This window comes from Astatotilapia calliptera, chromosome 9 (genome assembly GCF_900246225.1).
Source record: "Astatotilapia calliptera chromosome 9, fAstCal1.2, whole genome shotgun sequence".
NCBI classification, from domain to species: Eukaryota; Metazoa; Chordata; class Actinopteri; order Cichliformes; family Cichlidae; genus Astatotilapia; species Astatotilapia calliptera.
In genome coordinates this window covers 5,093,740-5,106,795 of record NC_039310.1, presented here as the reverse complement: position 1 = coordinate 5,106,795, position 13,056 = coordinate 5,093,740, and the positions used below count along the sequence as shown (strand labels likewise).

General features: G+C 40.7%; 1 protein-coding gene across 4 annotated transcripts in view; it reads right to left on the bottom strand.

The window, feature by feature from the left end:
- The window catches only part of hecw1a (HECT, C2 and WW domain containing E3 ubiquitin protein ligase 1a), a 91,564-nt gene that overhangs the window by 45,468 nt on the left and 33,040 nt on the right, over positions 1–13,056 (bottom strand). For all 4 annotated transcript variants that reach the window (XM_026179143.1, XM_026179145.1, XM_026179142.1 and 1 more), the window contains 3 exons: positions 12,801–12,895; positions 7,581–7,656; positions 5,383–5,552 (listed from right to left, as the gene is read on the bottom strand). In XM_026179143.1, the coding sequence (XP_026034928.1) occupies positions 5,383–5,552; positions 7,581–7,656; positions 12,801–12,895 (341 nt within the window). The remainder of the gene's footprint in view (positions 1–5,382; positions 5,553–7,580; positions 7,657–12,800; positions 12,896–13,056) is intronic.

Sequence of the window (13,056 nt, the reverse complement as noted above, 5' to 3'; positions counted from 1 at the left end):
GAACATCTGCAATAAGAAGATTCTTACAAACACCTTAATTCATTTTTTTTCTTTTTCTGTTGCCAGGAAACAATTATCAGTTTTATAGACATGAACAGTGTCACTGTTAAAGCGCTAGGCAACAGAACATTAGACACCAGGTTAGGTGTGAAATTCAAGTGAATGTAGGGGTATGTTTCTACTTCCTCACACAGTGCTTACAACATTCGCTCTTGCGCTGGTGCCATTAGCTAACAATCCTGACCCAAGAACAGTTCATCAAGCAGATGGACTGCCTAGTTCCGTCTAGTGGTAGATAATCACAATCTTCCAGTGTCATTGTGCTAACTTGCCAGTGTTTGTTACAGCCCTCAGTTCTTTTCAGTGTTTTAACTGTGTATTGTAGGCTCTTTGCTCTTGGGTCCTCCACCTGTTTTTCATCTTGACTTCCATTCCTGTCTACTACTTCTTCAGTTCCTCCACAGTTAGTTGGATCTGTTTAAAAGCATTATTCATGGAAGCTGTGGATTTTTGTGAGCAGCTAGCCATGGCCTGGAAGTTACTGTTAGTTACATGTGTTCGCTCATGTCATTTGCTTCTATCCTTCTTCTATTGTTTGCTGTTTTGCTTACATCCCTAGTTTATTACTTGCCATTGTATATGTCCTGTAGCCTGTTTTGTTGATTGACTTGGACGTTAAATCCGTTACATTCAGGTCAACCTCTGTTCGCCTGACTTTTTAGCCGTTAGTTCAACCTTTAATTGTTACTAATGGTTTCTTACTCTGCTTCTGCTCTAGTTTAATCAGGCTTCATTTTAAAACACAATTATCTGTTAACAGAGAATTGCACACCTTTATGTAAACAACAGAGTCTGCTTCTACAGACAGGAAGCCATATTAAACATTCAGTTTTGATTCAAAATTGTGTCTCATACAGCGCAGTGCTGGACTGCAGTATGGAAAGTCTGCTGGATGAGCCAGCATGTTCCATTAGAGTTGACACAGTACATCACTGCCAAGCAAGCTGAGCAGCTCGCTCAAAATGGGATCAGTTTGGAAAAAGGAAAGTGACTTAGAGCTGAGTGGATGCTGTCAACTGGGACACCACATTAAATCTCTGTATGAGTCTCCTGAGGGACATAATAAAGATAGAGACTGTGCCACAGCACATCCTGCGATCAGTGGAGCTTGTGCACAAATCACAGGGTCACAGCATAGTTATGCCTGTTCTATTCCAGATCATGTAGAAGCTTAAGCACAGAACAGTGCTGATTGGCATCACCTCATTTATAATCTCCTATTGAAACAATGGTTACTGCTTATTCACATTTTGTATTGTTCACAATGCAGTCCCTAAACCATGTCAAATATCTGGCTACCTCATTTATCCACACCTAGTCAGGTGTGGATAAAAGCATACCTGAGGCAAGCTTCCCAGAGAGCTCGCTTGTCTTTGCCTCGGTGGCACCAGCCATTTTAGCCAACCTGGTTTTCCATTTTAAGATAAAACCTCTGCTCACCGACACTCTGGTATTCGTCTCCTTTTTTATGTTGTGGCTTTTGAGCCGGGTCGTAACAAGGGCATATAATCAGTTCCTCTGTTAGAGCTACTCCCTGCTTGTGATGTCTGGATACAAAAACAAAGGAATGAATCTAAAAAACAAACAAACAGATTTAACATAATATATTTTGCACGAGTGGGGAAATTAAATGTAGCGGACTCTTTTAACATTAACGTCATATTTTGTTTTTTACATTTTTTGTGTTCTGTTTTCCTCCTATGCCGCTCATTTGCTTTGTCCACAACAGATTGTAGAGTAATTTCCAGCAAGTCTACAATAATTAGGTGCTTTTGCTTTTCACAAAGCAAACACGATTTTCATGGATTACACTGATTTCACCCTAACTATCCTTTCTGGTGCTGTACGGGGCGCAGCAGGACATTTTGCTTTGTAAATGCTTCTGTTGTTTCAACAATAAGAGAAATTATATAATACGACAATTTGGGGAATGAAGAGAATTTTGATTCTATTCAGCTGTGTTCCCCAAGTTTCTCCACTCTGGCCTAATCTTTATTTAAACCCTCAGTTTGCTTCTGTTTTTGTTTTGTTGTGTCGTCCTGCTTGCTGTGTGCCCTGTGTGAGCTGTATAACTGTAGCTGCTTCCAGCTTATTAGTCACACAGTCAGTTCCTGGTTTCTGTCTAGTCAGAGTTAAACTCTCGTCTTGAGAGTCCTGTATTGGGTTTCACCTTCTGCCTGCCACACAGTGTCATGTGACAGTTGGAGCCAGCTGGTATTGGCCATGCTTCACCTTTGCTAATTCAGGTGCTGGACTTCACCATGTTTTTGATTTGGGGCCTTTTGGATGATTTTCAGAGAACTAAAATGTTTATTATTAACATTGACAGCTGCAGTGTAGCTGCCACCACCAGTATGTGTGAATGGGTGGATGACTGAATGTAGTGTAAAGCGCTTTGGGGTCCTTAGGGACTAAGTAAAGCGCTGTACAAATACAGGCCCTTTACCATTTTATATTTACCATTGGTACTTTCAACTGCTTCTTTAAGAGGTCATCACAGTGGATGTATCCACAGCTTTGAGTTGGTGCAGATTCTAGACCAGACGCCCTTCCTGATGCTAACCTTGAGACATTAGCCTCACTTGACCCCATGACACTGGGTTCGTCTCCTTACTTAGGATCTTCTATGTATAAGGTGGATGTGTTAACCACATAGCCACAAGTCATTAATAATATTAATGATTAATAGAATTTATTTTCCTGACTTTTTTGTGGTACACCATCCAGACAGTGAATTTGCTTGAATAACTTAAATTTTGCTCATTGTATTATTATTGTATTACCCGTCATGATTCAACCAAACTAACAGATTTTCAGGCTACATTTCTTCAAACATCACTGAAAATAAGACCAGAAGCATTTAGTTATCTGAAAATAGCAGGTTGACTAAACTTAGTGCATGTTTGGAAATAGTTTCTCCCACAAAAAAGAAGAAATGATTATGTGAAGTCAGTGTGATTCAAACCTTTGAGCTTTTTCAGAATCATTTTGCTTCTGATTGTACAGACTTGACTCTTCTCATACTGGTTTTCTGTCTCTTTTCACTGTTTTTTTTTAATGATTTTATTGTCTTTCGTGTTATATGCCATCCAGTAATGATGATTTTGTGTCTTTCTGCAGACATTCTGAACATCCCATTCGCATCCATTTGTGTTCATTTAAAATCTATTTTTACTTCCATCCAGTTCCTGTTTTGTTTTTTGCTTATTTGCAGTCGTTCTGCATTTAACTGCATACATTTTTCTTCACTGCCTTCTGCGGTTTCTGGTCATATTTCCCTTGTATGTTTGCCTGTTTTTACAATTGCACAATCCTTTTTTTATTTGTTTTTGTAATTTGGGTGCCTTTGTATCAGTTCTTGAGGCACTTTGTGTCTCCTTGTGGTCAAACAGCTTCTCTGTAGCTCTAATACTCCTCTGGGGTTACACACAGTAGCCTTGTTCATAAATCCATTAATAACAACTTAAAGCAAAAAATCACATCATGTGGAAACGGTATAACATTCTGACATTTTGTCACTGGAAGGAATGTGTAAGCTTCACAGTTCCTATTATCACTACAGTAATGCTAAATTTTCGTGGCTCAAAGAGTTGGCAGTTCGTCTTGTAACAGGAAGGTTGCCGGTCAGAGCCCCAGCTCGGACAGTCTCGGTCGTTGTGTCCTTGGGCAAGACACTTCACCTACCGCCTACTACTGGTGATGGCCGATGGTGCGATATGGCAGCTTCGCTTCTGTCAGTCTGCCCCAGGGCAGCTGTGGCTACAACTGTAGCTGCCTCCACCAGTGTGTGAATGTGTGTGTGGATGAATTATAAATAAGTAAGTGAAATTGCATTTATGTAACACCTTTCAAGATAAAATCACAAAGTGCTTCACAGAAGCTAGAACATAAAAAAAACGTTTAAAAAGATGAGCTTTTTAAAAGAACTGACAGAGTCTGCAGATCTCAAACTCAACGGGAGACAGTTCCAGAGTCTGGGAGCCACAGAAACAAAGGCTCTGTCACGGTTTCTTTAATCTAGTGTGCTGGCCTGCAAGCCCTGGTCACAAGACCTCGCGCACCTGCTGGGAACATAAATACACCGATATGATAGAGCTGTGCGATGTGACCAAAATCTCATATCCCGATATAAAACATTTCTCAGCCAATAACAATATAATTCACAAAATAGTCAATTTTCTGTAAATTCTGTGAATCTCTGGCAACTTGACTTGTGTGAAGTGTTTTCCGCTGAGCGTCGTGTACCTGGAGTTGAGTGTTTTGACCGATGCATGAAACTATATATTTTTAGATATGTTTTCTTTGTATTTATCACACGGTGTGCTGCGAAAAGCCTGTTCTAACGTTTAAGTCTAAGGTTTATTTGGAGCATCTGACGGCTCTCTTTTGCGTCACATCCGTAAACTATCTCTATATTCTTTCACTTGACTCTTGCACAGGTGGTATGAGAGGTTTGTCATGTTTGAGTCTGTGGTGGGGACGGTTTCCTGCATAATTTGTACACAATTAGTGCAGTTTTCTGGTCCGTGTTTAGGAATAAGGTCCTCAATTTGTTTTGAATGGTCCTTCTGTTTAGCAGCATCCATTTTAAGATGTCAGGGAGGCTGAAGCCCATCCCAGCTGTCATACAGCAAGAGGCAGGCTATATCCTGATTAGACCACCAATCTATAGCAGCACAAATAAACAAGGGATCGTTACATGCCTTTAATGAAAGCTGTTTCCATCTTTCACAGCATGGCACTAGAAAACACTTGTTGCTGTTATGCACTGTATTGGCGGCTAAGCTTAAGTTTAATGCAGACATTCTCTAAGGAGAGTTGGTCTGTATCACAAACACAAACAGCATGTACTTGTGCATGAACCACCACAATCTGGTCTAAATAGGAAACAATGCCTTTATGCCAGCATTCATTAGATGAGAATACCATCAAACATGGAGACATGTGAAAGCTAAAAAGAATGGAATATAAAAACAAGCGAAAATATCTCTATGAAGTAAATCTTTGAAGATTAGACTGTAGATCAGGTGATGGTGTTTCCATCTTTGAAATGCTCTCAACAAAACGTATCTACGAATATGCTGTTTAATCGCTGCTTTTAAAGCCAGAGGTGATAGAAGTAGTGTACTGTTTAAAGAATGCACATTTCCTCCTGGTTAAGTCAAACTTACTCAAAACATGTGATTGACTTTAGGTTTCCAGCTTTAAGCCTGCATTTTGCAGGAAAGGCCAAGGATGGATACTGATACTGTCATTTAAACACTCTGAGAGTCTAAAGATGGCATGCAAGCAACACACAGGAGAGAAATTGCGAAGGCTTGCCTCTGTGCTCCACTTAGGGTTGACAGTGTTGCAGACCACTCCGGAACGTTTCTCCTGGCCGTGGTGTGGCAGAGACGGGAAGATGCTGTGCTTTCCGGGCTGAATGGACAGCTTCAGGTACGGGTCTGGATTGAAGAACATCCCCTTTTTCAGTCCCACTGCCTGGAGGTCTGAAGATTCACACACACAGTTTTGTAAAATTGTGAAGACACACGTGTGTCTGGTTTCTATTAGTCTATGATTCCGATGTTCATTTAGTTAAAGCTACAGCTTGTTTAGACTAAGTATTTTTAGAGGTAATACGTTTAGAAAGATTCTCACCAGACAAAACCACAGATATACAAACTACTCTGAATAAAGAGATCATGTTCAGTTTCTGATCCCTGCTGTGCTCCTGGAAACACTCACAGCTTTAGCCCACCCTCAGCCTTACTGATCTACACGTCAGCACAATTACATCACAGCAGTCCACAGTGAGGCTTTTTCCACATTTATTCTTTAGCTAAATCCCAACAGTGCGCTTACACTCGATGTGTGACAGAGCATAAAACACATTGTTTAAAAACATTCTAAGAATTAAAAATCAGCACAAATGGACGGCTGGGAGACTTCCCCTCTATAGCACCAGCACAAATAAAGGTTTTACTCTGGAAAAAATAAAACAGCAGGCTGCCCAGTCTGGTCTTAAACTACAAAGGGGGAAAAAACATGAATTACATAACCGCAGAAAGGAGTGAGGGCTGACACGTCTGAGTTACCCCAAATTAAAATAACATCAAATAGGCAGCAGAGAAATCACTACAACAAGTCCAGACTGCCTCGACACGAGACCATTAACACATCAACGTAAGGTCACGGGCTCACCTGGGGGTTTGCACAGACTCACAAATGTAACCGTGGTGGAAAACTGGAATATCTGGGCTTTCTCTGTATTCCATTTTTTCTTTCTAATAAAACAGACATTCCAGTTACAGACACTGCACAGTAGCCTTTGAAGGTAATATATGATTTACATAACCTGGAGGTTCCCCTGCAGAGAAAAATCAGGCAGTGCTCAGCTGCAGATGGAGAGCACAGAGACATGCTGTGGCTCATCCTCTGAAGTCAGTATATGCTAAGTAATGTGTATTTCTGAATATAGATATAATCTAGATAATGTGGAAGAACACTTTGAAGTTAATCTTACCATTTTCTAATAACAACAGGCTAACATTCATGTTAGCTTAGTGACTAATCCTGAACACCAAGTAAACAGCTTTCTGCTCTCAGCCAACTTCAGCTTGGAAATCCTGGAGATGGCAATAAGTGTTTAGAAACATCAGGTCTAAAACAAGTGTGGGAGTATTGAGGACCCAAAGGCAAACGAGTGCAGTGAAAATGCAGCTTTTATTAGGCTGATGCAGTGTCCAGTAATTCCAGTTCAAATCATCCTAGAAACTAGTGCTGAAAGAACGTCATATAGTGTGCTGAGCACTGTAACAGCGACACAGACAGACTTCCTACGACTGTCTTATGACATCTTTTAATGATTTAATGTATCATTTCAAGTACTTTGAATCCGCTTTCTGGAAAATACTGAGATACTGTACTGGCTCCAGTGGCTGAAGACTGAAGTAATGCATGCGTTGCATACTGCAGCACGACTGTCACTTACTGTTAGAAATTGTAAAGCCTCCATAAAAACATTGTTCCTAACGTACTGCATGAGCCTCTGTCAGAACTGTCACAAGAACATAATGGCGTTAGCTGAGAAAGCTGTTAACTTGGTGATGAACAAAATGCTTCGGATTAACATAACCAGTTATTCCAAATTGCCTGGATTATATCGATATTACTTTGCATGTACTCACTCCAGAGGATGAGCCACAGGGATGTGCAACCATGCTGTTCTCTCTCTGCAGCTGAGCACTGGCTGACTTTTCCCAGCAAAACCTTCAGGGTGTAGCAGCGGCTTATTTAAACCGTCTATTAACCTTCACAGGCAACTGTGGAGTGTCTGCAGTTGGTAAAACTGTTTTCTCACAACGAGCTGTTCTATGTATCTTCTGTTTTGTTAAACGGCACAGGAATGCAGAGGAAGCCAGATGTCAGATTTGTGAAGCTGAACTTAAATTTTTACTATATATTCTAGTTTGGATATACACATTAGTAAAGTTACACACAAGTCACTGTCCTGTAGCTGAAGTGAAGCAGCCTACCTGACAGGTTAAAGTTAATAAGTCTTCTGTTGCCCAGTCCATGGTTGACTTCAGGACTGACCACTGGCTTCAGTACCTGGACGCACACACACAGATGTGAAGAGTTAATAGGTGTTCGTAAACAAAAAGAACACGGTGAGAGAAACGTAATGATGCATGCGCGTTTAGGCCTGCTTCATTTCAACAGTGTTTGCTAAAGCTCCGCTTTCAGTGAGGCCGACAGCGTGCTCAGATCAATACTCTGTCCTCATGATCCTGGAAATGGAGGGGAGTGTAAAGCCTCCCATCGTTCATCTGCTTTAACATATAGCACCCATGTTTGACTTTCCTTACATGCCAAAGCAATAGGAAGAGGATTGTAAGGATATCCAAGCCGTTTCCTACTAAATTATTAAAGTCAAAAAGCTTATGTTAAATAAGTTTTGTTTTTCTGAGGATAGAAATGAAGAAGGATTTACTACGTTTAGAGCATGTGGTTAAGAAAATGTTGAATTAATTTACAAAATATCTGTATATCACAAGCACTTGATGCTACAACAGCTGAGAAATGACAAGAGTTAACAGCTGAGCAGCTGTGTGTGGCTGTAGATGGTAGTTCTAACCTCAGTCCTGATCAGTGCAAAAGTCTTGAGCCACCTCTCACTTCTTTATACATTATACTTTATACAAGTTCTTTCAGTGTTTTCTTTTCTTTATCGCACTTTGAGACAGATCAGTTTCAAATAAACAACCAGTAGTTTGAGGAGGCATCCTCGGTGGTTGGGCAAACAGATAATTCTTCATTGTATAGTGTAGTATGATATGACCCAGTCTTGTTGCAGTAAACAAAAGCTGATCAAATAGTTAGTCTGTGGAAACAAAATAATTATTGATCTTATGGATTCAAAGGAAAAAGAATTTAGTAGTGCTGCCACGTTTAAAGCATTAGTCAGGAGGCAGCACTGTGCTTAAACTGGACACTTAAATAAAGACAAGGTCTACTGAAACATAGGTTTACACAGATTTATGAGTTTTGTATGTACAGTTACACTTCTGTTGCATAAAAGCTTTTTTTTTTTGTCAGGCTGTCAGAATTTTCCACAACGACACACAAAATGCTGCATCACTCTCAGTGCTTATGCAACTGACTGGAAACAAAACAACAGAAACAATTCCAGCAGAGAAAACAACAAGATAAAGGGATGAAGGAAATGACAGATGTTTAGACCAATTCATTTTAATGAGATGCTAATCTGCCTTGCTGAGTACAGTTATGGAGAGAAGTGCCACCATGGGTCTCTGCAGTGGGTCTAATCTCACGATAAACCAAATGACAAATGCATCCATCTGTGCGCTCTAAAGTGCGCTCACTTTATATCATTTACCACCCACTTCAGAGAAAGACCAAACACTAAGACACTAAAAGTATAAAAGAAAGGAAAAGTATGTATAATTCATGAGCATCCTTCAAGTGTTGCAAGAATCTTAAATGATGTAAGACGAGACTGATTCTATGGAAATAACAGTACCCCTCTCTCCAACCATTGCAACCCCGAAAGAGAGCTTACATTTACAAAGTGCATCCCCATCTGATTGCAGGTCAGATACACCCTGGTATTAAGATATTTTAATACACCCACTGCCTTTGAAGACGGAAAGTCTGAGTCTGAGCTAAATCAGTTAGCGTGGATGAGCAGAGAGACAGGGAGTGGGAGGGTAATGTTAAGTAGGTTATGTCAGTTCAGCGTTGAGAGTAGGGCTGGTGGGGGTGGACGGGGAACGCCATCATCTAATGCTGATCTGTTGGCTGCATTTTATGGGACTGGTGCTTTTTGCACTTCAGTTAAAATGACCCAGGAAGTTGCTCTGACAGTGCATTTCATAAATGGAGAAGCGTTGAAGTAAATGTGTTTTATCTTTTAGCTGGACTCTGCTGGTGGTGGGGGGGGGGGGGGTGGAGGCAACACTTCATGTCGCGACCTAAAGAAACTCAAGAACATCTAAGAAACAAAGTCACTGGCATCAGTATGGAAAGAGTTACAAAGCTATTGCTATGGCTCTGGGACTCCAGATGATAGACATAACCACTATATAGTCACCCACTGGTTTCTGAAGCTTCAGCATTATCACTTTTGCTTTCTTTTTTGAGACAAAAGTAACCATATTTGGACATGTTTGGTGTTTTTTTTTGGTGATTTGGTTTTGTAGTTTATTCATCAATCGAGTATAATCGAGTAGGTCTCTGCTTAAGAATAGAAAGGTAGTAATCTCATTAAGCTGCCAAAGAAAGGCTATCAACAAAAGAGCACCACTATCTGTCCTAGGCAAGATATTCTTTAACAGAAAGAGCTGACTGATTGTTACCTCTGGGACCACTCTGCTAGTTTTTGCAAGACAGGGTCCTCCACTAACCACGCAGGAAAACTGTTCCCTCTACACATCAGCATTATAACCATGAGAAAGCAGCCAGGCCTACAAAGGGATGACATACAGAGTACTCCAAGGACAACGAATCAAAAGTTCTTTTCAGGAATGGAAAAGAGACACACATGTTGTCTCCTTTCCTGTTCTGCTACCATGTCGAAGCTATGGCAGTAGGTACAAGGCTATACCTGGAGAATCCCAGTTCTTGTCTAAGACAGTGGTCCAAGGAGAGCTTTTGCCGATGACCTGTCTCAGGTAAGGCTAAATAAAACTATGCGATGCTAAAGCACAGCATTACAGCATCATCAAATAAACTTCTAATGAAATTTATGTTTGGTCAATTTCTTTGTTGTAACAATGCTTCTTCACAATAAATCTTATACCAGTGGAAAGCCTGTTTATTTCCTCTTAAATAGTGCCAGGCTTGTAAGGAAAAGGCTTTAAAATGAATAAGGTCCTCAGCAGCATGAGAAAGAACCATGCACGGCTCCAACAGCCTGCCATGTCTTGCTCATGCTGTCTCTGGCTTGGTTACACACCGCTATCCCATTCTTCAACCAGCATTTCTCTCTTATGAAAAAAGCTCTTAAAGTACCAGTGTTTCTTGTCTCTTCGAACCTCAATCTTCCAATCAAATGAACAACACCAAGCAAGAGTCAATAGCAGAATGAGCTGTTTGGCACCAGAACACAAGATTTGGGAGATTTTTCATGGGTATAACCCACATACTCAATTGCGCTGCTCAACCCATGAATGCTTGGAGCGCTCAGAAAAAGTAGAAAAGCACTATTTACCATTTAGGTATAAGATTTATTGCCATTGTTACAACAAAGAAAAAAATGACCAAAAGCAAATGTCCTACTTTTTGTAATACATTTTTTTAACCACTGGCTAGGTTTTGTGCATAATAGATCAGACAATGATCTACATATGACAATGATAAGCTGACTCTATGTTTACTGCATCACAATCAATTTGACACGTCTATTAAGCTGATGCAAGTAAACCAAAGAGATGAACAGAAAGGAAACACATGAACAGGTTGGAATAGATATGTACAGTTACCCATGTTATCCAGCCTAGCCTTGTCCTCCTACCGCTCCTGTTAGGGTGACTGGGAGACAGTAGCCCCAGCTGGAGACACATGCCATCCATCACACACGTACACAAACAAACACAATGTCTTCTCTCTCTGCTGCATCTGACAGTTTCTGACTGGTGACAGTAAACAAGCTCAGACGATTCACTCTGTAATGCTATCCCGGCTCTCCATGTCCTTTCTTCTCGTCTCCAATTATTTTCCTTCTTCTTCTTGTGATGTGGGAGGCTCCAGCCGCATTAGCACTTGTCTCCAAATACCTGAATGACTTACCTGAACTGGACAGGATTTCTGCTCTCTCTACTTGTTCCCTCCCTTCCTGTCTTTTTTCTGTGGTGGTTATTTTTATTCCTTTGTCCTCAGGAAGCAAGTACAGATCAGGTTCTAGGGCCATCAGCATTTCCAGGGTCCCACAGCAGCAGAATGGGAAGGGAAACATGGAAATCCAATCACCCTGTCGGGCACCCTCTTGATGACAGCAACTGACTGATACAGACCTTAGGACAATGCTGTGTGATACACTGATGAATAATAGGATTGTTAAAAACACTGCATTTCTACATAATTACTGCTTATACAGTGTTCACGCACTATTTGACAGCATGAGATTTACACCTTGAAAAGTCACTTAGTGCACAGATCTGAAGAAGCTTGAACAGATGTGCCTTTCTTACAGCAAATATCAAATACGAGGTGAGGTTCCTCTGCTAAAAAGGCAGTTTGTAAGAGTTAGCAACATTAAGAGATGCATTTTAACCACAGGTTGAGTCATTTGGTCTGCAAGTATTTCTTCTTGCCTACAGTATTTTTGGAGCATCCTAAAGTGGATGTATGGACAGCAATCAACAAATAAATGAAGCTCAATAAAGGTTACAAACTCAAATAGTTTGAAGGACTCTCTTTCAACTATCATTTCAAACATTTTGTTCATAATGGGAAAATACTTTTGGCAGTAATATGAGAATGTTATAACCTTCAAGTTGTAAAGTATGAGCTGTGTCGGCTTGCTTCCAGCCCTCGACAGTGACACTGTCTCCCCTCTCCCATTTAAGAGGCTTGGTTAGCATTAGCTTCATGGTAAATAAGCTTCAGGAACTAGACAACGACAGCTTTCAAATTAAGTCTCCTACGTGCATTTTGGCCTCACTGTTCTTCTGTCAAACAATTTCCAGTTGGATAGGTGAAAACTTCATGTAAAGGAGTAATTTGAGTTTAACCCTAGCCCTTGCCTTTAACCCTAAAAAGCTCAACTGGTGGACACTGCAAGGCTAAAATCTGTCCTTAATAATTACTGTGTCGCTTGTCTATAACACCCTTCTATCACCATGACCTTCCCATGACACTAAAGTCTGGGTACTGCGATAAGGTCTATACCAATAAGCATCTCTCCGTATTTGCTAAGTGTTAAAGGGACAAATCAACTCTGTGCTGTTTAACCTCTGTTTGGGGTTTAACTGTAAAAGCAGTCTGTTTAAGACATGTCAGATGCAAGTGTACTCAGCGGATCAAGTTCATTCAGCATAGGTGCAACTGCAGCTAACTTATTTTAAGAGCAGCTTGTCTCTTCTCTTAAAACTTGAATGACTGACCTAACCGATGGAAGTAAGCGCTAATGAATAAACCGAACTGTCATTCCCAGCGAGCCACGAGACACTGAGTGAGAATCTCCACAAAGCTGCATGGGTCACAATAAGGAGATAAAGTGATGAGAGACTCACAGGCGCTGAGCCCTTCTTGATGATTACACTGGGTGTGGTTGCCCTCAGTGCCCCAGTGACACCATGGTAGTACCTGAAGCAGACCTGGGTCTCAGCTGTGGAGAAAAAAATGGGATTAATGATGATGGGGAAAAAACACAATGCATAAAATACAATACAAGATATATGAATAGAATCTGGTAGTGATGGTTGCTGCAGAAGGATTTAAAAACATCTTTAATTCCGATCAGAGAGACGATCTAACAGGTGTTTTTAA